The 26300-nt window shown below is 38.6% G+C and overlaps 1 protein-coding gene across 2 annotated transcripts in view; it reads left to right on the top strand.

The window, feature by feature from the left end:
- The first annotated feature begins 9353 nt into the window (after positions 1–9353).
- LOC111154497 (coiled-coil domain containing 81) overlaps positions 9354–26300 on the top strand; it is a 41603-nt gene continuing 24656 nt past the window's right edge. Inside the window, exons 1-5 of one of the 2 annotated variants that reach the window (XM_022514121.1) lie at positions 9354–9432; positions 17276–17337; positions 19208–19364; positions 23065–23321; positions 26149–26228. In XM_022514121.1, coding sequence (XP_022369829.1) covers positions 9354–9432; positions 17276–17337; positions 19208–19364; positions 23065–23321; positions 26149–26228 — 635 coding nt within the window. Of the gene's footprint in view, positions 9433–17275; positions 17338–19207; positions 19365–23064; positions 23322–26146; positions 26229–26300 lie in introns of both variants that reach the window. The other variant, XM_022514122.1, reaches the window with a different exon arrangement.

The raw sequence follows: 26300 nt of genomic DNA, 5'->3' as shown, positions 1-26300 counted from the left end.
TTACTCTTTATAGTATGAACTTAACAATATTTTTTAGTTTTCAATATTAGCCTCATGTAAATTTTCTTAAACTTGTTCCTAGATATTTGATATTTTTATTCTACTGTGAGGAATATTTAAATACTTAATTTTCTGATTGTTTTTTGCTAATATATAGAATTATGATTTTTATATCTTGACTTTATATCTAGAGAGCTTATTGATTATAACAGCTGATATGTTTTTGGATTTCTGTCTTTACATTCATATAATATATAATTGAAAAACATTTTACTTTTTGTTTTGAGTCTTATATCTTTTATTTTTCTTTCTAGTTTTATAGCATTGTCTAGAACCTCCAGCACAGTAGTGAATAAATGCTAGTGGATATCCTCATCCTCTCTTTGACCTTGGGGAGAAAGCTGTCACTATCTCACCATTGCTAATGATGTAGCTATAGAGTTTATTACTAGCTAATCTTTTTTAAAGATCAAGGATGTTTTTTTCTATTTCTACTTTGTTGAGGACCCTGAGTTCTCTTGTAGAATTTTTATGGTTTCATGTCTCATATTTTGGTCTTTTTAAAAAGATATTTATTTATTTATTTATTTATTATTTATTTATGAGAGAGAGTACATGGGGTGGGAGAGGAGGGGCAGAGAGAAATGGAGAGAGAGAATTTCAAGCAGACTCTGGGGTGAGCATGAAGCCCGACTTGGGGCTCGATCTCATGACCCTGAGATCATGACCTGAGCTGAAATCAAGACCGAGATTCTCAACTGACTGAGCCACCCAGGTGCCCCTACCACCATAACATTATTGAATTGAGTCTTTTTGTTTATTTGGAATATCTTAATTTCTCCCTCACTATTGAAGGATCATTTTGCTGGATATAATGTGTTTGTTCAGATTTTTTTTTTCTTTTAGTGCTTTGAATATATTGGTCTATTACCTTTTGGTCTCCTAAGTTTCTGATGAGAAATTTGCTAATAATCTCATTGGGAATCCCTTGGATATGATGTATCACTTCTCTCTTGCTACCTTCAAGATTCTCCTTGTCTTTGTCTTTCAGAAGTTTGACTATATTGTGTCTCAATGTGAGTCTCTTCAAGTCCATCTCACCTGGAGTTTGTTTGAGCTTCATAGATGTTTATATTTGTGTCTTTCATCAAATTTGGGAAGTTCTCAGACATTATTTTTCAAATCTTCTCTCTTCCCTTTTTTCTTTTTCATTTCTTTCTGGTACTCCCACAATGCATATATCAGTCTACTTGAAGGTGTCCTGCAGGTTGCATAGCCTCTCTTTACTTCAATCTTTTTCTTTCTGTCCCTCAGACTCAATAGTTTCTATTAGTCTATCTTCAAGTTCACTGTTTCTTTCTTCTGCTGTTTAAAGCTACTATTGAATCCCTCTAGTGAATTTTTCATTTCAGTTACTACTGTATGTCTCAGATGCAGAATTTCTTTTTGGTTTCTTTTTAGGTTTTCTATCTCTGTTGATATTCCTATTTTGTTGATATATTATTTTCTTGACTTTCTCCATGTCTGACTCTTAATGGACTGAGCCACCTAGGTGCCCCTCTGTCCATTTATTTTTCAGACTTTTTTCTCTTTATGTATTCTCATTATGGATTTTTAAACATTGCTATGTCTTCAAGTTCACCAATCTTTCTTCTGCCACTAATCTCATCAAATGTATTTTTCATCTCAGGCATTATAATTTTCACTTCTAGAAGTTTCTTTGGGTCTTTAAAAAAATACCTTCACTAAAAAAAATACCTTTACTCTCACTAATTACCATGTTCAATCTTCTTGAATATGTGAAATACTAAAATAATAACCATTTTTAATGTCTTTGTCTACTAATTTTATTATTTTTCAGGGGACTCTCTGAGAATCTCTGGAACTCTCTCTCTCTCTATCTCTGTGTGGCTCTCTCCCTTTTCAGCATTGTGTCCTGAGAACTTCCTCCGGGCAGTAAGGTAGGGGTAACAGTAGGACTTAACTCATTGTTTTCCTGTTTCTCAAGGATTCCTTTATTATCTGATGCATTATTTTAATTTTCTTGTCATATATTTTATTTCTACATGCTGTACATCTCAGATGATATAGTTATTATTGTTGCTGTCCATAGTTAGTAATCTTATATTTTATCTATTAATATATCATACCTAGAGCTGTTCATTCTTTCCTGCACTTTCATGTTACATCTGGGATCATTTTCCCTTTAATCTGAAGTATCTTCTCATCTTTTCTCTTGGATTTTACTTATCTGAGAAATTTTAAAAAATCTTGTCTTTGACTTTGAATGATATTTCCTGAGTATAATATCCTTAACTCTAAAGAACAAACTGATGGTTCCCAGAGGGGAGGTGGGTGGGGAATGGGTGAAGTGGGTGATGGAGATTAAGGAGTACACTTGTTGTGATGAGCACTAGGTGTTGTTTGGAAATGTTGAACCACTGAATTCTATATCTGAAACTAATATTACACTGTTTGTTAACTAACTGGAATTTAAATAAAAACTTGAGGAAAAAAATATATAGTCTGTATACCAGTTGCCAGATGTGTGTAACATGAATATCTTTTCCTCTTCTGTGTTTTCCTTTTTCATTTCTTAATGATGCCCTTTGAAGAGCAAAACTTTTAAATTTTGATAAAGTCCCATTTATCACATTTTTAAATCCAATAATTTATGCTTTTTGTTTCCTAAGAAATATTTGCTTAAAACATGAATATCACAAGATTTCTCTCTTATGTTTTAAAACATGTTTTAAAACCTTCTGGAAGCTTTGTAGTTTTTACTTCTAGATATAGTTCTACAACCCATTTTCAATTAATCTTCGTGAGGTGAGTTCCCTAACCAACTTATCACGCATTGCCTAAAATCATCTACATTTCTTTTCAGAGTTTGCTTATTGATCAGTAGTCTTCATTTAAAAATAAAATCAAGAAGTATTCCTTTGTCTGTAGAATACATATCTTGTTTTGCCTATGTAGGATGGTATAACATAATAGTGAAATTGGACAAGTAACTGTAAGTTTAGGATTTTTGGAAGCCAAAAAATTCTCTCTTATTTCAGTTTTTCCCATTTTTTAATTTTAAAATATGGGAATTTCCTCTATTCGTATTTATCATGATTATTCCTATTTTTAATCAATGAAAAATTGAAGCTCAGAAATATATATTTTTTCAGTTGTATAAATTTTTTATGCTAATATTAGGTGTTAGCTCAGGTTTTTGGTGCCAGGTTTTTCATTTTAGCACATTCAAAATACAAAAAAGATAAAAAATGTTTTTAAGAGGGGCAGGGCAGATGATTACAGCATAAATATCAACCTTATGTTTACAAATAAATACTAATGTGTATTATTATCATACTTATTATTCATTGAGGTCACATCTATTAAACACGGGAAGTCCTATTGTATGACTTTTATCCTGTAGATAGTCCAGGCAGGCTGGTGACAGTGCTATCTATAACTTCAAAAGCTCTGTTTTCAAGTAGTCTGATTTGATGAGTTTTGCTCTATTTCCTTTTTGGATGATCATTTTATAGCTTATTCTCAAAATATTCTCATTTGTCACATTAGCTAATTTACCTTTTTTCAATTGTATAGTATCTTTGCCATTTCATCTTTCAAAAGTCTATAAATAGCTGTTATTGTCAGTGACATTAATCATCCTGTGCCCTGCCTTTCAATGGCTAGCACTTATCCTTTTAATCTGGTAGATTTCCTTCATCTCCCTCAGAAATTTCCCTGATTTTAGTTGCTATCTGAAATATGGATTATTTGTATTATGTGGTGAAATATGAACCTCATCTTAATATAGTACTGGAGAATATAATACTCTGTGAGTGATAAGGTCATCGTCTTATTCCAAGGCCTTCAGGAACCATCTACAACTTCCAAATAAAGCCCAAACCTCTTTGCTTAGCATTCAGACAAATCATCTCGGTTATAAGTAATGCTCTTCTCTTTGTACTCCCATTATATTGTCTTCATACCTTTAACCTGATTGTTAATGTGTCTTTTATGATAGCGTTGCAGTGCACAAGCCGTTAATTTATAGGACTTCAAGTCTAAGTAAAGCTGAAAGAGACTAATTTAAATTTAAACACTTCAGTCTTAACCACTAGTCCTGTATCAGCGTTTACTCAGGAAGCAGAAGCCTTATGAATGATGAATATCAGATTGCTATGGGCATTAGCCCTTACGTAACTGTAGGGACTTCTGAAGCAGTCTGTGGCGTTGGGCCTGAAGTCACCAGGAACGACAGTCAGGAAGGAAAGATGGTCATGAAATGGGGGAGAATAAAAAAAATGATTGGAATTGGTGAGGATAAGCTGGAACCCATGAGGACAAACAAGAACCGATGAGAACAAATTGGGACTTGCATTTGTCTCTCACTGTATCTAATTTCAGTGATACATGTGACCTGTAGGATGAGGTGGTGCTTTTGGCCCCACTGTTGAACACGCACCAAGTTGAGGATTCAGGGGAGCTGGAGGAGGAGATCTGGTGGGCACTGGAGAGCTGCAGGCCAGGCTGCTGGCCCATGCCTATGTGGTGAGGCAGCAGATCAGCGTCTGACCATACAATGATCTTCAGAGCATAAGAACATCTTCTGCTTTACTTCTGCCTTTTAAATCTCACACAAGTTTCTCTTTTTACTAACCTTAACCTAGAGCCATACAGGGAATGGAATTTTGGGAAACCCAGTTCCATCTTAGCTAAGTTAATGTGGTAGAAAAGCCACCTCAAGTCCACTTCTGCATAAGCCCTTGAGTAAGCAAGGGATTGGAGATACGCATCTGGTATATTTTTAGTCTGTCTCGGTTCCCGAGTACCTACCATAGTGTAAGCATCTCACAGTGCAGAGTGTAATTCTACTATTTGGTTGAATTTTTCAGACAAGACTGCTTTCCTAACCATAAGCCAATTGCTTCAGTACATGCTCACAGGAAAGTGATCTGATCCAAAGCTGGAGAGAAAAATTCTTGGGTCTATGAACCAAGAGATGCTATCTGGGTTCTAACATGGTACCCTCTTAAGAAGGCATTTCTAGAGTAAGTTTGCTCATTTATTGAATTTTCAATTTACACGTTGACTTCAGAACCCAATCCTGATTTTAGAACTTTCTTCAATAAGTATTTGTTAAATGAAAAATGAATGGTGTAGGGATTTTCTTCTGCTGTGTTCCTCTTACCAGCTAGCAAAGTGCTTGACACATAGTAGATACTTAATAGATCGGGGTTCGATTATTTATTGAAAATTTTTATTCTGTGCTGTGTAATATTAAAATTAAAACATTACAAATGTTTTCATTTTTTACTAGGTTTCCAAGTTGCCTTTAATACAAACCACTGAATACTATGTATGCTTTGGGGTCTGGGTAAAAATGACTGCCCATTTAATGTGGGTCTTGCAAGGTGAGTTGAAGCTTGTAGAAAAGTACATGTATATTAAAGTACTTTGGAAAACTTTGGCTCTCTTTGTTTCCTTCAGTGTTTTCACACATCCCTGCACTCTGCTTTTACCTCTCTCTGTCTTCTGTTTCTCTTTCTTTGGCAAATTACCTTTAAAATGTTACCACTAGGATAATCCATGCTCTTGGTAAACAGTAAATAAAGAAGAAAAGTTAACCTAAAAGTCCTCTGAACTCTTCCCTCTCCACATACAATTCCACACTATCCAAAAATAACCACTGTTAATATTTTAATATATCTCTCTTCAAATATTCTATGAATTTATGAACATATATGGATATATATCCTTATATGTATATATATACTTGAAACAATAGTATCATATTATTAATATTATTCTGCAACAAGTTTTCACTTAATGTATCTTGAAACTTTTAAAATGCCTACACATAAATATACAGCTTTCTTTTAAGCAATCCCTTCAAAATGTATTCCAAAGTATAATTTACCATTTAACTAATTCCCCATGATGGTTATCTTAGGTTAATTCTAATAATTAGCATTACAAACAATGTTGCATATGTATATATGTCTTTGTCTGTATCATGCAGGTGTATCCAAAGAGCAAATTCTAAGCAGTAGAATTGCAACGTTTGCCTGAGCTTTGTTATCAACTAAAGGGTATGTATTTTCAGGAGACATGTTTGTAACTCATTCAACGTTGCTAGTAAGCACTGGGTCACATGCGTCTCCACAGCCTCTTTTGTCAAGAGACCTTTGGTAAAAGGAAAAGATGTTCAAAGAATGGTCTTTGCCTTCATCATTTGTAGGTCCTCCTTCGGTCATCTGTAATTCACTAATAATCAACAGTCATTCATAACCATTTTTTTGAAACTGAAGACAGTTTTTCTGGAGACTAGAAGTATCATCACCATGTTTAAATCAATCTAATCTATTATTCTAAGAAACTAATTTTTTTTTCATTTTCGTTAAGATTGAATAATAATGCTGATATGACCACTAAAAATTAGCCTGCTCAGCAAGTGTCAAGACAACTGGCACAAAAGAGTTTGCCCATTGTTTGCTGCTGATCCATTCAACAATCTTCCCTGCTTATTTCCCCAAAGAATCTAAGACAACCTATTCTGCGAAAGACAAGTGCTTGAAGACTAAACACCATCATAGACTAAGGATAGAAGGCAGGTGGTAAAAGAGAGAGTGGGAGAAAATTATTTTTTCAAGAAACTAGTTTATGAAAGTCCTAAAACCTAGTTCTGAACTTCTTAGTAGAAGATAGAGAGAGAAAACCCGAGTTATGGAGCCTGTCATTTTTTATTTATTTTATTTTTTAAAAGATTTTATTTATTTATCACAGAGAGAGATATCACAAGTAGGCAGAGAGGCAGGCAGAGAGAGAGGGGGAAGCAGGCTCCCTGCTGAGCAGAGAGCACAATGTGGGGCTCGATCCCAGGACCCTGAGATCATGACCCGAGTGGAAGGCAGAGGCTTAACCCACTAAGCCACGCAGGCGCCTTGAGCTTATCACTTTTTAGCACAGATTTTCTCAGTCCTATTAGACACAATGATTCTTTTCTGCAACATATATTTTGCCTGAATGCCTTGTTACTATCCTGAAGTGAGGTTTGTAGATAATACAGCTTATTTACCTATACCATTTAAAAGTGAATATAAAGGGAGCACCTGGATGGCTCTGTAGGTTAAACATCTGACTCTTGATCTCAGCTCAGGTCTCAACGTCAGGATCATGCGTTCAAGCCCCGCCTTGGGCTCCATATTGGGCGTGGAGCCTACTTAAAAAGAAATGACTATAAAGTCCAAATTCTAGTATAATGTAAGTAATGTATAGTAAAATAATATATATTTTAATATACACGTGTCTAGGCATGGCTATGCTGGAAGGCCAGTGAAGTTGCCACATGCTTTTACCAACAGAAAGGATCACCGAGAATGCCACAACAGCAAATGCAGTCTGGCTACTCAGATGCCACCAGCCTCATCGATCATAATGATTATAGTTTTCCTAAATAGGAAGAATTCGTCTAAATTCCTGAAAAAGAAAATGCATAATCTTAAATCCTGAAAAAAAAGGGCATAATTCCCCAGTTTCCTTGGATTTTGGATTTCTAGGAAATTAAGTGATATTGAAATTAAGGAAAAACTTCTTGGTATTTGCACTTAAAGTGGTTTTTTCCCCCTAGGTTCATAAGCAGTCCCCTTTTTTCTTACATGGGGACGTCTGATGAGATATATCAACATAGTGCAGAATGCGGGACAGTATTCACTGTATAGGACTGTCCTGTACATTGCAGGCCATCAGGCCTCCCTAGTTTCTGTTCACACTAAGTGCCAGAAGTATCTCCCTCCCACCACCATTGCAACAGTCACTTTGGAAATCTTGGCATGTATTAAAATTTGCACTTCCCATGACCCAGTAGTCTACTCCTAATTGTCTACACATCAGAAATGAGTATGTATGTGCATCACAGTTTTGTTCAAGAATATTTGTAGCACAGAGAAATGTACCTCCGAAACAAATAATACATTATATGTTAATTAAAAAAAATATTTACAGCAACATTGTTCCTATTAGCCCCAAATGGAAGTAACTCAGATGTTCCCTCAGCAGTGGAATGGATAACTTGTGCCATATTCACACACAGGAATAATATGCAACAGTGAAGATGAACAAATTGCTCCTACAGAAGCCGTGGGGAATCTCACAAACATAATGTTGAATGACAGAGCCGCACACAAAATAATACATACTATGTGATTCCAAAAGTTCAAACACAGGCAAATAAATTTATAGTATTTGTGGAACAATGCCTGGAGGGGAAATGAGGTATTTCTGTGGTGATAGAGCTTCCTTCCTCTCCCTCCCTTCCTTTTTCCACTTATCATTTATTTGTATCATAAGAAGTTAGTATTCTGCGGAACACTTTGGGAAAATAATTTTGTGTGACTTCTGTTTTATTAACTCTCAGTTTTTATAGAGAACCTCAGAGAGGTAGGGTAGCTTGCCTAATTTTGAGTAGTGAGCGATGGATGCAAGAGTTGTTTCTTGACCTGGATGGAGCTTATATGTGTGTTCACTTTGGGATAATTCATTATCGGCAGAGGTAAGAGTATTAAAACAAGTCTGTAGGATGACATTCGTGCAGTGTAAAGGAAATTAGAAAAAAGAAACGTCCGTTTCTCTCCCCAGTCCTCTGGCTGTCCATTTCCTCTGGGGAGAGCCCAGGGCAAACCAAACGCGAGAAAAAAAAAGTCCAGTTCAAACTGCAGTCCTCGCACAGATCTGGAGACTCAAATGTCCACCACTAGGGTTAAAAGGTATTCCCAAACTGGTCCAAGGTGGTTACAAAAGCGAGGAAGTCTCGTCGCTGTCCAGGGTAAGAAGGGAAAGAAAAAACGTGAAGTTACTCCCCAACCTCGCTGTTGGAGGCTCCGGAATCACCAGGGCAACTGGGAGCGACCCATCATAGGAGGCGGGGCCAAGGCCATTCTTTGACACCCTAGCAACGCAGCAAGCCTTTGTCGCGTCCTAGCAACACACCTGGCCCTCCGTGTGTCCTTCGTCCTCCTTGCCGCCTCTAGGCTCCCGCTCACCCTCTCATGGTACCTCTCAATGGCCCGGAGGGAGGGCTTGGATTTGCATACTGGTGCGGGACAGCTCTTGGGTTCCTGTGGTGGGAGTCACTCAGGGAAAGTCAGCACATGGAGGGAGAGACAGTGGGAAACAGCGTTTCAGAAAGAAAAAAAAAATCAAGATTTGGTGATTTTTATTTTTAAGGCACATCCAAAGCTCTGAGGAGAGGAGATTGGAGGGTGGGAAAATCAATTTTGTATAAACTCCATATAAAGAAAGAAGAAGAGACCCATTGAGGACTGAGAACCGAGCCAACTGGAGACAGACCTGCAATGTTGGACACCATCGTCCCTTCCGTGCAAGACCTGGGCAGGCAGGTGCTGCCTACGCTGCTGTCGCTGAGCCAAGAGGGTAAGCGATGTGGGGTGAGGGCTCTGGGGGCTGGATCTTAACCCGCTTAGGGAAAGGCAGAAAATCTCCGTCCTTATCCTCCGGAGTGACCAGGTTGTCTTGGCAACCAGCTGGCAATCACAGCAGGCTTACACTGGATGCCCAGAGACAGTTTCTTTATTGAATGCCTTAATGAGGGAAAGGGGCCAGGTGAGGATTTTGATTAAAAGAGATAATGTCTTAACTTGGGGACTAGCACAAAGTAAGTGCTCAATAAATGTTAGCTAAAAACGACCACCCCACATGGCTCCTTCCCAGACTACATGAAAGAAAAGGCTACTTTTGTTGCCCTTGATGTTTTGGGGTTAAGTGAGAGGACCATAAAATGAACAGGGTGGTTGGAAGAAGACCTGGCAACGTCTTACAGAAAGTTTACTAGGCTTGATCAAAAACATACTGTCTTGGAAGAATCCCCGTAAAGTGACACTGAGATGTCTGGAAGCAATAGGAGTCTTGGTTTTCCGGAAACGGACACTATTGTTACTATCAAGTCATTGTAACTTAGGGACGTTGCCTATGCTTTAGCCAAATGACTTAAGAAGACAAAAATAAATAGGAGTAGATGCCTCTTTTCTTTCCCCTGCATCACTCCTATTTTTTCCCATTATAATAATTCTAAAAGAAGCATTGAAATAATGGTTTTATGGATTAAAAATATTTGCCATATTTATAAATTTATATAGAATTTATTTATATGAGTAATTTTGAGAACCTACTATGTGTTAGGTACTAGAGAACTGATGTGAGCAAAAACCTTGGAATTTATAGTCTATTGAGGGAAGAGATACACATTAACCAAATAATCACAGAAATAAATACTACTTTACAATTAGTAAGTGCTATGGGTGCGGGTGCATGGTACACTGGGAACTTTTACTCAGGGCGAGGATGGGGATATGTGTCAAGATTTGCTGAAGAAGAGAAGATTCGAGCTGAGATGTGAAGAAGGACTTGCTGTGAAACAGATGAAACGAATCAGGGGAGTGAGGAGTGGAGGGAAGCGGCAGTGTGCCTAGCAGGGGGAATAACAAGAGCATGTTGACAAGAGGGAGCCTGGTGTGACTGCAGGACTGAAGGGAAGTCAAGATGGCTTCTCTGTCAGTGTGGGAGGTGAGTGTGTTCTAAAGGAGGCTGGAGAGAAATGGAGGGGTCAGGCGATGCATGTAAATCATATTAAGGATAGTGGTCCCTATTCTAAGCCTGATTAAAGGCCCCCAAGTGTTTTGCGTGAAGCTAAAGAGGGGTTGAATGACATGATCAAGTTTGTGGGTTGTTTGTTTTGTTTTAAAGATTTTATTTATTTGACAGAGATCACAAGTAGGCAGAGAGGCAGGCAGAGAGAGAGGGGGAAGCAGGCTCCCTGCTGAGCAGAGAGCCCGATGTGGGGCTCGATCCCAGGACTCTGGGATCAAGACCTGAGCCAAAGGCAGAGGCTTAACCAACTGAGCCACCCAGGCACCACAATCAAGTTTGTGTTTTAAAAAAGATTGCTCTGGTTTCCAAGTGAATGAATTGGGGGGTTAAGAACACCTGGAACAGTAACTTAAGTGAGAACGAATGGTAGCTTGGTCTAAATTGGTAGCAGTAGAAGTGGAGAGAAGTAGACAGACTGTAAGGCTATTTAGAGACAAAATTTACAGATTGTGGTGGTGGACTGGGAAGGAGGGTGAGAGAGAAAGGAAGTCTCAAGGATGAGTTCCGAGTTCTTGGCTTATATAATTGAGTAGATGGTGATGACAGTCATTGCGATTGAAACCTTGGATATAGGGCAAGATTTAAGGGAAGAAAGATGCTGGGTTTTTGTTTGTTATGTTTTTTTTTTAATGTTTTTATTTGAGAGAGAGAGAGAGAGAATCAAAGAGAGACAGATAGCATGAGAGGGTAGAGGGTCAGAGAAGCAGACTCTCCGCTGAGCAGGGAGCCCTATGCAGGACCCGATCCTGGGACTCCAGGATCATGACCCAAGCTGAAGGCCGTCACTCAACCACCCAGGCACCCAGAAGATGCTGGTTTTGAGCATGTGAAGTGTCTCAGTGAGATATCCAAAGAGGCAGTGGGATACATGGGTCTAGAACCTAAAGATGAGGAGAGTTTCTGGGCTTCTAAAAAAACACTTGGGACTCATCAGCATTTTGGTGGCGATTAAAGCCCTGAGCATGGATGTGACTGCTTAAGAGGAGTCTAGAGTGAACAATGAAGGTCGAGGGCTGTATCTTTGAAAATTTCAACACTTTAATTAATTATTTATTTATTTATAAGATTTTATTTATCCATTTGAGAGAGAGAAACAACATGAGCAGGGTGGGAGGGGAGGGGAGGGGCATAGGGAGAGGGAGAAACAGACTTCTTGCTTAACAGGGGCCCCCATGCGGGACTTGATCCCAGGACCCTGGGGTATGACCTGAGCTGAAGGCAGATGCTTAACCAACTGAGCCACCCAGGTGCCCCAAAATTCCAGCATTTAATGGCTGAGTTGAGGAAGATGAGCTTTCAAAGGAGAATGAGAGAAAATGGTTGTACAGGTAGGAAGAAAACACAGGAGACAGTAGTTGTCACAAAAGCTAACAGGAGAGGTGTTTAAAGGAGGAGAGTGGTCATCAGCGTTAAATATGACTGAGGGGTCAGAGAGGTGAAAATTAAACATATTAATCTGTTGACAAGGAGACCATTGGTGACCTCAGCAAGAACTTTATTGGTTGAAGGACAGAAATAGAAGTCAAATAACTACTTATTAACATTCACAAATGACCCAATGTGAAGGAGATAAGGATAAAATTCTAATTTCAGGAAACAAAAAAATTAATTTTTTCATATTAAGTCCTGTTGTTTCCATATGTTTCACTGAAGTTTAGTATTACGTAGTTATGGTACTTCGAAGGTCCTGTCATCGTTTTATGGATATGAACTGAATCAAACTTGCAAAGACTACATAGCTAGCAATCTTCGGAGGCAGGAAGGCTGTAGGTCTTCAGTGTGACACACTGATCTTTTCACTGCACTTTGCTCTTGGAATATGATTCTTTGTTTAGATCACTCTTGAATATTTTGCTTTGTTTGTGTGTCAGTATTTTAATTTTAGAAGATATCTTATGAAGTCAGGGAGCTTATCTTTTATATTTGGTATTAATATCTATTTCTAGTATATATTATTCTATAATTTACATAATGGGCACAGTTCTTTTTTATAATGATCATACATAAAACAGAAAATTCCTGCTACTTGGCACTGTGTTTACAAATATGGTTTTGAATGCATAAAGTGTTTAGAATTTGAAGTCAAATGATGGTTGAACTGAGTACAGAAGGTACGTCCAGGGATTATTTCTTTATAATAGTGATTCATGGGATTTCAGTATTTGATTAAAATAAATAATTACCCCACCTTTCTCTAAAATATAAAAGTAGCATATTCTTTAACTTGCTTCATAGACTGGATTACAATTCTTTTTGTTTTGAGATTAAGTGATGCCCTCTCTGATTTTGGGTTGCCAGAAAAATCAAAGATAAAAATCATAGTTTGTAAGATATTCGAATCTACCTATTCCAGCCAAAGGGCAGGACCCTAAAGCTTCCTAAAGGGAATGATGTGCAAGCTTTCTCTTTTCTTCAGTAAGAAATAGCAAATTTCAGGGGCGCCTGGGTAGCTCAGTGGCTCAGTGGGTTAAGCCTCTGCCTTTGGCTCAGGTCAATATCCCAGGGTTCTGGGATGGAGCCCCGCATCGGGCTCTCTGCTCAGTGGGGAGCCTGCTTCCTCCTCTCTCTCTGCCTGCCTCTCTGCCTACTTGTCATCTCTGTCAAATAAATAAATAAAATTAAAAAAAATAGCAAATTTCAGTTTCAAATAATAAACTCTGCTCTTGCATAACTTTGCCCATTAGGTTGTATAGAGTAAAATGACGTGACTTGTGAATATATCATCCAAATGAAGAAAGGTCATCCTCAAATTTCCAGTTAAGCTTGGTCAAGTCTTTTCATTAGTTTGGTTGCAAGCTATATAGTTTCTCCAGGCTCTAAGTAAATCATTTCCTTTTGGTATAGATTGTTTTCCTGAAATTTGAGCTGCATATCATGAGTCTAGGTGAAAAGACTTAATAGTTTTGACTTAAAAACTTTGAAAGGTCTCCCTGTAAATCTGAGTATTATGAAGATTCTTTATTGTTAGTAAATTAATGACGTTTTTGGATGATGAAAATTTTAATTCAGCATACAATTGGGATCGGTTGAAAGACCGTCTTAGTTCTTAGCTGCCAGAAGTAGAATTCTTTTGTCTATGGTGGTGGGCAAGAGTGAGGAACACAGTAGGATGGAGCAGAGTAGAGGGAAAACTTGGTTATAATCTTGTCACTTGGCTCGCTGTAGCATGCAACCCTAGTTTTCTTGGTGGGTGAGTGAATTTCCATCACCCAGCTTGTTTCCCGATGCCGATGAGAATCACTACTACTTCTCATTGCCTAACCTATTTCTCCTCTGGCATATTAATTAAAATACTTATAACCCTGATATATTGGAATGTAAAGTTTGCAATTTCCCTGCTTTAGCTAGTGGCTTAAACCATTAGAAATAAAAGTTGTATATTATGCTAAGCAAAATATGTCCAATCAGAGAAAACCAATTATCATATGATCTCACTGATATGTGGAATTTAAGAAACAAAGCAGAGGATCGTAGGGGAAGAGAGGAAAAATGAAACAAGATGATAAACCATGAGAGACTCTTAATCATAGGAAATGAACTGAGGGTTGCTGGAGCGGGGGCGGGTGGAGGGAGAGGATAACTGGGGGATGGACATTGAGGACATGTGATGGAATGAGCACTGGGTATTACACAAGACTGATGAATCACAGACCAGTACCCCTGAGACAAATAATCCATTATATGTTAATTAATTGAATTTAAATTTTTAAAAAGGAAAAAAAGTAATAAAAGGTATAGCAATAAATCAAGCAGTTTCCAAAGTGGAAAGAGAATTGGTCTTTTATCACCAACTGTGTCCGTATCCCAAAGAGGCAACCTGGTAAATGTTACTGTTCTTGATCTTTTATTTTGAGAATTAAACATAACACTTGATTTGCAAAGAGTTCCTCAATGAAAAGTATCTTTTTTTTAAAAGATTTTGTTTATTTACTTGAGAGAGCATGCATGAACAAGCTGGGGGAGGGGCAGAAGGAGAGAGAATCTGAGCACAGAACCCAACAATGGGCTGGATCCCACAACCATGAGATCTTGACTGGAGCTGAAATGGAGAGTCAGATGATCAACCAACTGAGTCACTCAGGTGCCCCTGGAAAGTATCTTTAATACACATCATTGGGTTTGAAATGGAGATGTCAACACAGACTTAATTTTCTGTATTTCTTTTTCTTTTCCAGCTTTAAATTTTTTAAATTTGCATATTTAAAAATTATGCATTGCCGTGATTAAAATTGTTGAACAAAAAAAATGGCACTCTGATTAAACTGCATTTTAGAGCCTGCAGGACACCTTGGACCAGCTGCATTTTTACTCTAGATTTCACTGTCTTCCCACCCAGCTTCTTCCTTCACCAACATGCAAGTTCTTTTCCTTGCCTGCCAGCCAGACAGGCAGATGGGAGAGGCAGGCGCAGCTTTCACTGTCAGTAGTTCTTGATTCCTTGATGTGAAAAGGGGAAGCACAGCCATTTAAGCTTGATCCAATGTGTTTGCCTCTGACAAGGTTAAACAGCTGAAAAGAAGTAAGAAAGCAATGCTTGCGGAATGTGCCGTGTATATCGGCTGCACACGCCTCATTAAGATTCCCTGCTAGCTTCTCCTGTTCAGTCGTTTCTCTTGAAGGCAGTGGATTTTTCTTCTGTGTTTCTGCCTTCTTCAATTTCAACTTACTGAATTTCTCTCTCTAAGACCTCTCGGGGCTGTCAGACTTGGTTGCAGAGGAAGCAGAGTGAGGTACACAAGTCAGCGGAGTCCATCCTGTACCGTGGCCACCGCCAAGTCTCTGTATTTCTAAATATTGGTTATACCTAGAGTATATCCTCATATCCCACATTTAACACTAGTTACGGGCAACTACTTATTTTAATGCCACATTTTTGGGGGGAACATATCTCAGAACAAGAAAAACAAAGAAGACCTCTCTCTGATCATTCAAAGCAGATAGGGAGACGTCTATGCACTGATTCAAGACCTTGGGTCCCTACCCTAAGTTCTGTTGTTAAAAATTATTGTTTTAGAGATAATATTAGTATATTTGTTACAGTAAATTAGGTACATTTGAAGCAGTAAATTAGGATTAGGCAGGAGGTCTGCAGAGCCCTCTCAGCAGAGCGGTGACAGCTTGTCATCTTAAGAGTAACAAATGAGAATGAAAAGCAAGTCAAAAATTAAGCAAAAACATGGTGATGATTTTGCAATATAGACAAATATCAAATAATGTTGTACACTTGAAACTAGTATAATATTATGTGTCAATTGAATCTCAATTAAAAAAGAATGCATATTTTTATAAGTTTAGTAATGATGTTTTAGGAGCATAAGACATTTAAAGATTTTATTTTATTTATTTGACAGAGGGAGAGATCACAACTAGGCAGAGAGGCAGGCAGAGAGAAAAGGGGAAGCAGGCTCCCTGCTGAGCAGAGAGCCCAGTGTGGGGCTCCATGCCAGGACCCTGAGACCATGACCTGAGCTGAAGGCAGAGGATTAACCTACTGAGCCACCCAGGCGTCCCTGGGCATAAGACATTTAAAAAATATGGAAGGTTACTGCATGCTACTCACTGTTGATGGTACACAAAGACTCAGTGCACCAAAGAACTTAGGTCCCTGCTGCCATGGAGTTTATTGTCTAGGCAGCGTTGTGCAGAAAGATCTCACACACACACACACACACACTCCATTTGGGAGTACTCCCCCCACCGAAAGAATTAAGCAAAACAGAAGTATAGGGACACTTATTATAGACAACAGCCTTTCATGCCTCAGTGGTGCTTGGCTTTATTCCTGTGTTATAGGATGGCAAACGAATAAAGGTTTATCAGATGGCACAGAGTAGACACTCCATAAATGCTTTTTGAATGTCATCAAAATAAGGAGAGGGTGAAATAGGTGATGGGGATAAGGGGGTGAACTTGTGATGAGCACCTGGTGTTGTAGGGAAGTGTTGAATCACTAAATTGTACACCAGAAACTAACATTACGCTATATGTTAACTAACTGGAATTTAAATAAAAACTTTATTATTTTTAAAAAGATATTTATTTATTTATTTATTTATTTGACAGAAAGAGAGAGAGAGAGATCACCAGTAGGCAGAGAGAGGGGGGAAGCAGGATCCCCGCCGAGCAGAGAGCCCGATGCAGGGCTCTATCCCAGGACCCTAGAGATCATGACCTGAGCCAAAGGCAGAGGCTTAACCCACTGGACCACCCAGGAACCCCTAAATAAAAACTTAAAAAAAGTCTAGATTATACTTGGCTAGCTCTATTTATAGGATAAAAGGAACTCTGTCACACTTTTATAGAATTTATAGAATTTCCTTTATAGAATTAAAAACAAGTGTGTGATAGAGTTCCCTTTATCCTAGAAAGATTTTACTCAAAAGTTTATTGTATTATTATTATTATTAAGCACATTTTTGGAACTTAAAAGGGGAGCTTTAGCTATTAGGAAAATTAACTTTGAGGAATGACCTTACTTTCTTCTAATTCTAAATTTATTGGGAATTACTATTATTTGATTCTGCATTTCATATTTACTTTTTTATATTAGCACCAGATACTATCACATGAATGCTTAAATACATTATTTTTTATTTCCTTTGAATTTCAGAAGTCTCTGCTATCTGGGCAAATGTGTCAGAATTTGTGGAACGGCAGCTATCCCTGCACAAGGTAAGATTTATACTGTAAGTTTAATGCAAGAGTCCAAAGGATCTTTCCTCCTTAGTCTTGTATAATTTTGCTGTGAGCAAGATAGCAGACTTTATGGCCATCCTAATTTAACTTTCAGTCTTGTGATTTTATCATGCTCCCACTTTTGACTTATGGATAGTAGATTTAACAAACACGGATTTTATTCTTAGGTGATGAATTTATACAAGTTCTACTCTTCTAGTGATACCAAGCACTGACTAGCCTGGCTATGTGTAGAGGAACTAGATGAATTCTATTTATCTGTGACCAGATAGTTCCTGGCATAGCTATAGAAGGGTATATTGCTTCCTGTCTTGCCTCCTTGCAGGGAATGGCTTTTTATTGAAATACAAGGAGACAATGAGGGACTGAACTCAACTTGCCCAAAATGAGAAATCTTGGCTTGCCTTGAGTTTGGATGCCGTAGAACTGGTCAGAACTTTGAGAAGTTTGGAGGGGAGTTGGGAAGTTGTGGAACATTTATATGCTACTCAGAGGTCTCAATATGGCAGCCCTTGGGCCGAATTCATCCTTCAAACTTTTGTTTGTTCTGATAATTTGAATTAGTCATCACCACCTAAAATTTGGAGAGTTTATATAAAGTTTTGCATCTGTTTCTCTCTTCTCTTGAAAAATCAGCAGATTTAACAATACCAGTTTTTCCATGCCTGCATGCTGACATTTGACTGGAGCCAACAATGGGCTCTAGCCTTTGGAGGGATTTGTACTTTCTAGCCACTGCAGTTTCTGGTTGGCTACCTTCACTCCCCTGCATTCTTTCATGGTATATGTAGGCATTTGTAACCCTTGAGGTATGATATTTTCAGGGAGACAGAGACCCAGTTTGAGAGCCAAAAGCATTTGCTTCTACCTAGCAGCCAAGATCATTCCACTGCAGCATATGCCTTGGATGCTGGATTGTCTGATTTTAAATGAGAGACAAAACTTAAAAGATGGAATGAGAAAGCAGAGATTCTTATGGCCTCTTAAATTATCTCTTTCTAATGGCAAACGATTAAAATTTGGAATTTCAAAAAAAAATTTGGAATTTCACACAATTTAGGACAAGAGGAATCTTTAAAAAATTTTATTAATTATTTTTATTAATATATAATGTATTATTTGACCCAGAGGCTACAGGTCTGTGAATCATCAGGCTTACACATTTCACAGCACTCACCATATCATATATCCTCCCCAATGTCTATAACCCAACCACCGTCTCCCTATCCCGTCCCCCAGCAAACCTCAGTTTGTTTTGTGAGATTAAGAGTCTCTTATGGTTTGTCTCCCTCCCAATCCCATCTTGTTTCATTTTTTCCTTCCCTACCCTCAAGCCCCATGCTCTGCCTCTCAAATTCCTCCTATCAGAGAGAGAGAGAGAGAGGATGTGAGTGGGGGTGTGTGAGGGGGGTGGAGAGGCAGATGGAGAGGGAGAAGAAGACTCCTTGATGAGCAGGGAGCCCCACGTGGGGCTCCATTGGAGGACCCTGGGGTCATGACCTGGGCCAAAGGCAGACACTTAACTGAGCCACCAGGTGCCCTGGACAAGAGGACTCTTAAATATAGATTAAAATTAGCAATGGCATCCATACAAGTTTTCTTAGTCCTCACAGCCTTTGAATGATAATGGAGATGGGAGATCTGATGTTGGAAGGATTGGAGATCAATGTATTACATTTATATTTATATGAAAACTTAAAGTCATAACGTGCTATAGCTGTAGGAGATTGTAGAGATCATTGACTATTTAATGGTTAGTTCTTTCCATGTTTTTTTGGATAATGGTACTAAGGGTTATTTTTCTGATTGTTGCTCTTTTTTTTTCCCCCTTCCTTTTTTCTTGCAGGGGGTTCAGATTCCAGGACTTGGAACTTTCACTTTCATGAGACAAAAACTTGAAGTGGGAAACAACAAGTTTATTCTGATTCAGAGACCCATGTTTATCATGGCCGAGAAGTTAGTTCAGATTCATGGACTCAAGCAAAACAAAATATATATTCCCGGTAAACTTCTTCAATATTTAAGACTTTCTCAGAAAGTAACTGGCCTGGGGATGAAAATGAAAGGGCAAAGTGTGTTCACTTGCTACCTTACGGGTTTCTGATTTCAGGAGCTCAGTTTTCATGTGGAACCTTTGGGGGTGGGGGACAACACAGGAAATAATAGACAGTCTTCCTGCAGGCCATTTCAAACCTCAGTAGCTTAAGAGGCAGGCCTGGGAAGACTTGAAGTGATGTCAAGGCAAATTTATATAAATGCCACATTACAGAGTTGTGCAGACTTTATTAATTTTTTTAGGCGCTAAGAAGTTAAAAGTGGCTATTGAAAAAGTTAATTAGGGTCTCTGGTTAGAATTATAGTCCATGTTAGCTATAAAAAAAGACCTCTAACTGTTTCTATCATACATAATCTAAATTATTAAAATTTAAAAGTGAGGTTAATAATTCCACAGACGAACACCTTGTATACCTCTTACACCCTAAAATCTTCCTTCCTTCCTCCCTCCCTCCTTCCCCCTGCCTTCCTTTCTTCCCTCTTACCACAGATATTTACTGAGGGCCAACTATGTATCAGGCCTTGTTCTAGGACCTTGAAATACAGTGGTAGGCAAAACAGGCATGCCACCTGACACAGGATGCTTGCTTATGCTCCAGCTTTGGTGTGTGGACTTAGTGATGCCTGCTCTGGCTCCTTAGGGGCCTTTGGGGGCTTCCTTCCTGAGTTCTGGGCTGTGTTCCTTTTGATCTTCCTTACTATTGGTTCCTGCATCAGACTGATAGATGGACAAAGAGAAAGAATCTACCCTCGAAGTCAGCAGGTAAAAAGGCTAAAACTTGCCTTTTGTGAACTTCCCTGAAAGTTAATTTTCAGACAAACTTCCCACCGAAAAGGAAAGATTGGAAAAACAAATACCAACAAATTATACTTAGAATTCATTATGCATATAATCTATATGGTAGGTTTGATGGACTGTTCAGACGTTTCTACCTAGAGTTTTATGGACATATAATATCCTAATGCATCAAAAACCTAGCAAAGTGAAAAGATAGCCAACTTTTTTTTTTTTGACAAAAACATTTGCTCCTTAGAATTAGTTTGCCATCATAGTATACTGCAAAAAAGTAGCTTAGATCTGTAGGGTTTTTTTTTTTTTACAAGATTGGAGAATTAATTATTTTTTATAAGTTTGAAGAAATTTCAGAATTAAATATATATGCTTGAATTAATTCACAAGAACAGTTCTGTCTAGAGTTTACCTTTGGGGTTATGATTCTTCATCATTAATTAACTACGTAACTAAACATTATACAGTGAGTCTTAAAGATTGTCAAGACATAATCCTTCCTTTGAAGAGCTCAGAATTTAGCATGGGAAATAAATATGAAAGCAAATGTTGCAACATGATTAAATGCTGTGAAAGCAGCATTGATGAGAACTGGATCAAGTGTCAAGGGAGCGGAGAGGAGAGCATGCCCAACTTTGCTCAGGGAGAGTTAGGAAGATGACATATACGGGGGGTCTTAAAGGATGATAGGACTTTGCTGGCAGAGAAGCTATGGAAAATATTTCGGGAACGGTGTGAATGATTCAAGAATAAGAGAAGGAGTAAAGCCTATGAAAGGAGTAATGGGTACTTCTGTGTGGCCAAGGCATATGATTGTGGAGGCAAGTGGAGGGAGGTAAGACAAAAATGGTTTGTAGTGGTCAAATTGTGAGGGGCCTTTGGCAGTATGGTAAGGACTTCAGAATTCATCCTATAGACAAAGAGGAGCCATTGAAAGTTTTTGAGCAGAGACTTGAATGTACTAACCCAGTTTTTAGTTTAGGAAAATAGTTCTTTTAATTACAGTAGTTTTGGGGCACCTGGGTGGCTCAGTTGGTTAAGTGTCTACATTCTGCTCAGGTGGTGATCCCAGGCTTCTGGGATTGAGCCCCACATGGGGCTCCCTGCTCAGCAGGGAGTCTGCTTCTCCCTCTCCCTCTACCCCTTCCCCCTGCTCGTGCTTTCTCTCTGTCTCTATCTCAAATAAATAAATAAATAAAATCTTTAATTACAGTAATTTGGTGAAATATGATAGGAGCCTGAATGAAGGCATTGGCAATCGGGAGGAAGATGAAGGAGTCAAGTCATGACATATTTTATATGGAGAACTGATGGGATTTGGCTGCCAGTTGAGAGTGGTAGGTAGCAAGAAGCAGGGAGGTATTTAGCATGACTCAGATTTCTTGGAAAATAGATGTATGTTCTTGTCATTAGTGTCACAGGGAATGAAGGGGCAGGCAGGTTGGGATGGCAGGAAAAATAATGAGTTCACTTTTGGATACGTTAAATTTGAAATTCCTGTAGGGATACTTAGGTAGAGAGAATTCCAGAGCTTTGGAGAGGGATGGAATCTACAGGTCAAGATTTGGATTAATCTACCTAGGAGAGGTTTGAAATAAGGGGAAGAGACAGACAAGGACAAAGTCTTGTTTAAAACACACACACACACACACACACACACACACACACACAGACACACACACACGCACACCAATAAAACACCATCTTACCAGAAGAAGAAGAAGAAGGAAACAGCAATGGAGACCAAGGAAGAGGAAATTGGAGAACCAAGAATGGTGCCATGGATAAAGAGCAAAGAGAGGGCATGGCCAACAGAAGTTACAGAGAGGTCATGAGAGTAAGATTTACAATCTATCCATCAGCTTGTCCATCCTGAGTTGATACTGTCCTTACTGAGATAAGTGGACTGGAAGATAGATTGAAGAGAAGCATTGGACGAATGGGAGGGGACAATCTAGAGGCAGGCATTAGAGCCTTTTCTTTTAAGACATTTACAAAAAATAAAAAATAAAATAGAGGGTGGTGGTATAGAAGCACCATTAAGTTGTGCAGAAGACTATGGGCTGATATATGTCTCATAGTTATATTAATCCTCATCAGTCAGCACTGTCAGACAGAAAAGCTGTAAAGTAATGCTTGCTGAATGAATGTTTAGAATGTTCTTATCTTACTCCTATCCTGTTCCTCTGTTAGTGGATCTTGTTTCTTGCCTCTTTTTGGATTTATCATCTTGATCATCTTTGTTATTTACCCCCTTTTCTGACTGTTGTTCTAGTGGAACAGACCCTGTGCTTATTTTTATGCTAGATATAACCATATTCCTCTGCAGTATCATTTATGTACTTATTAGGGAGGAAAAGCAAGTTATCCAGTCTGATGCCCTCTGATAAGATGAACTTTCATTTGAAGGTAACTTCTACTGAAGATGACTATCTTTTCAAAACACTTGGCATAAAGTGTATATATAAATATAAATATTTATAAACATTTCAAAATGGTGTGATAACTGGAGGAGATAGGCAAATATTGCTACAGTATGTCCTAAGAGAGAAGAAGGCTGACAACTTCAGAAAAACCTCTCATGAAGCGATGCAGTTAGTTATTACTGTGTCTCCAAGATAAAATCAAAAGCTTGTCTGCAGTACTGCTTAGAAAGCTAATTATTCTTATTCTAAGAAAAAAATATACTTTTAGGGAAAATTGTGCCTATTACTGTCTATTGATAGGGTACAACTAAGGGGTTCACATGGACAAGTCTATTTTTCAGTACTGAGAATCAAATAATTATTTGTGAGTGTATATGATATATCCTTGTTTTAATTTCTACTCCCCCCCCACCCTGTCTTTTATTCCTCTAGGTGATATTCCAGTTGTTCCACTTAATTTTGTCACGATATCCCTGGAGGGCCCATTTAGCAGGGATACAGTGGAAGGATGTGTGAAGGAGACATTGCTTTTTTTATCGCGATCCATTTCCATCAAACAAAATGTGGAATTTACTTTCAAAGGAATCGGGGTCCTTGTGATTAAAGGCAACAAAGTGAAGATGAGATTTTATAAGGACTTCCTTTGTTCAGTGGATGGAAGTGGGACTTTGGCAAAAGCCCTAGCAAATGTAAATTAATGTTTTCCTTCTCCAAACCCCTCTCCCAATCATAGCTTTGAATTATTGTGTCATTATTAAGAAGAATTATTAAGAAAAATTCAGGTGGAGTTGTGCCTGGGTAGCTCAGTCAGTTGTTACCAACCCTTGATTTCAGCTTAGGTCATGATCCTCAGGGTCATGAGACTGAGTCCCACATTGGGCTCCATGCTCAGTAGGGAGTCTTTGAGATTCTCTCTCTCTCTCTCCCTCTGCTCTTCTTCCTGCTTACATGCACACACTCTCTCTCTTAAATAAATAAATAAATCTTTAAGGAAAAAAAAAAAGAAATATTCAGGTTGGCATATTTTAAATGGCACTTACCCCAAGTAAGAAGAAGTCCTTGTTTATAGATGACTAATTCTTTGACAAAGTTTAGAAGGGCAAAGAAACTTTAAAATAAGTTTTGAGTCAATGCCAATTGAAAGATATAAATAATAATAGAAACACTCATAATTCTGAATGTTTTATAGTACCTTATAGTTTAAAAATTCTTCCACATGTATTATTTCATTTGCGGTTCAAAACTTTATCAAACTGGCATGATTTTCATCCTGATTTTATAAATGAGAAAAATGGTGGTCAGATTATGCGGAGAGACTGAAGTCAGGGTGCTAACTGAAGTCAGTGGTAGAACCAGATTTTATGATCATTCTATTTTTTTTTCTTTTTGCTGGTTATAGCATTTTAATGAAAACCTATAGTGAATTGAGTCATGGAAATGTATCTTTCTTCAACTTTTTAAAAAAAGATTTTATTTATTTGACACAGAGAGAGATTATAAGTAGTCAGAGAGGCAGGCAGAGAGAGAGGGAGAAGCAGGCTCCCCGCTGAGCAGAGAACCCGACATGGGGCTCCATTCCAGGACCCCGGGATCGTGACCTGAGCCGAAGGCAGAGGCTTAACCCACTGAGTCACCCAGGTGCCCCTTTCTTTAGCTTTTAATTTGCCATATTGTGGAACAAATTTCTAACTGACTCCATCGTTGTTAACTGTTCAGTAACTGGTATGATCTTCATGCTAAGTTCGACATAGCAGAATTTTTTTTTTTTAAGATTTTATTTATTTATTTGACAGAGAGATCACAAGTAGGGAGAGAGGCAGGCAGAGAGAGAGGAGGAAGCAGGCTCCCCGCCGAGCAGAGAGCCCGACGCGGGGCTCGACCCCAGGACCCCGAGATCACGACCCGAGCCGAAGGCAGCAGCCTAACCCACTGAGCCACCCAGGCGCCCCGACATAGCAGAATTTAAGAAGCTAGTGAAGTAGTCAATCAGTGGGACTAAATGCTTAATGTACCCTAGGTTCACCTCTGGGAACCAACAAAGCTGGTATAAGTGAATTAGATTATCATAGAATATTAGATAATCCTGTGTCCCACAGCGTAAAAGCCTGATTTTTAAGTGAAAAGGCTATAAAATGAAATTCTATAAATATGGTCAAATTCTACCCTTTAATTTTTTCTCTCATGGAGCTCTTAAGAGTTGTACAAAATGAGGCTATTGGTGTTTTCTCCACAATCTGGTTTTATGCAGGATCTTAAAGAGAGGTACCGACCCTGTGTGTGTAAAGTGGAAACACACACAGGTATAACCCTCTTTTTCCATGAAAACCCACCAGAAACAAGGCCAAAGCACTCACCCATCTCTAATCTTCAGGGATACTAGGGAACTCTGTAGCTTTAATAATGCATTTCTAAGAGAGGACAGCATTTTAATTGGCCTGCTGTACTCCTTTAAGACATAACTTTTAAGGAGCGCTTTCCAGAAAGTAGTCCTGAGAGAGATCCTATGAAAAGAGGATCTGGAGGCCAAAGCCAATGGAGGACTGCTGCATATATCAACCTCACGCACAGAAGCACAAAGCACACAGGCCTGTTCAAGGATCTGAGAAGTCCGGCTACAGAGAAGCCACTTTAACTGCCTGAATCATGAATCAAGGAACTTTAGGTTAATCCAATACTTGTTAACATCTATAAAATACATTTTGGGAACTTGCTGTAAAGTGGTGAGAGTGATTGTGTTCCCCCCAAATGTCCCAGAACTTAAACCTGAGTGCTGTCCTGCAGAATGGTTCTCTTAGGAAGCTGTGGGTTTATTTCAATGATGCTGCTTTTGGTGGAAACATATTTAAAACCTCTTTTTGGAAATTCCTTTCAAAGCCTTTTGTAAACTGTGTCATTAATCCCAAAATAATTTTGTATATCATTCTGTACTAGTATAATATATAATGTGATTACTATCTAATGTAATAATAATGATAATAGCTGCTATTTGTTGACTGCTGATCCTGTGCCAGCCACTTACATACAGTACCCCCAAATCCGGTGAATTAGAGCCCATTGTTAGCCCCATATGCCCAGGGTCTAAGGCTACATAACTTTAACAATATGGAGATGTGAATATGAACCCACCAACTTCAAGCTCTTCTCTTAACCACCCAACTTTAGAGTTATTTGGGTCAAGCGTGAAATTAGCTTGCTTGTTCATTTTCCTGATAGTTTTTTTTTATTAAGTTGGCTCTCCTCTCAACGATGTGTAAAGGAAGCCATAAACTCTGAAGGCAATTTCCAAAGAGGCGATGGTTTGAGAAAAGGCAGCATCAGTGAGTTGGTATGGGACTACCCAGGTGGTAAATGAAATAATTCCTCATTGGTTTTTTAAGCTCTAGACTTTAAGCACTCAAAAAAGTAACAATAGAGAGTACCAGGGTAGCCTTGCTTCTGAGATAGCCAATAGCTTAGATGCATCTGTGTCTGGGACCACTGCCCCAGGTGTAAGCCTTTTCTGTCTCTGTCCTTCAGAGGCCTGACACTGTGGACTCCGTGTTGTCTGGCAGAGAGATCTCAGGGAAGCGACCCAACAGTGTGCTTGCATTTCCAAGGTCAGTGCTTTGCTCCACAGGTTCCTCCAGGACAGCAATCCTTGTTGATTTATTAATGTGATTGGGTTGTGT

This window comes from Enhydra lutris, unplaced genomic scaffold (assembly GCF_002288905.1).
Source record: "Enhydra lutris kenyoni isolate GAN:26980312 unplaced genomic scaffold, ASM228890v2 scaffoldscaffold37, whole genome shotgun sequence".
Lineage (NCBI taxonomy): Eukaryota > Metazoa > Chordata > Mammalia > Carnivora > Mustelidae > Enhydra > Enhydra lutris.
Note: the sequence above shows the minus strand (reverse complement) of the source record. Positions and strands in the feature narration are given on the sequence as shown.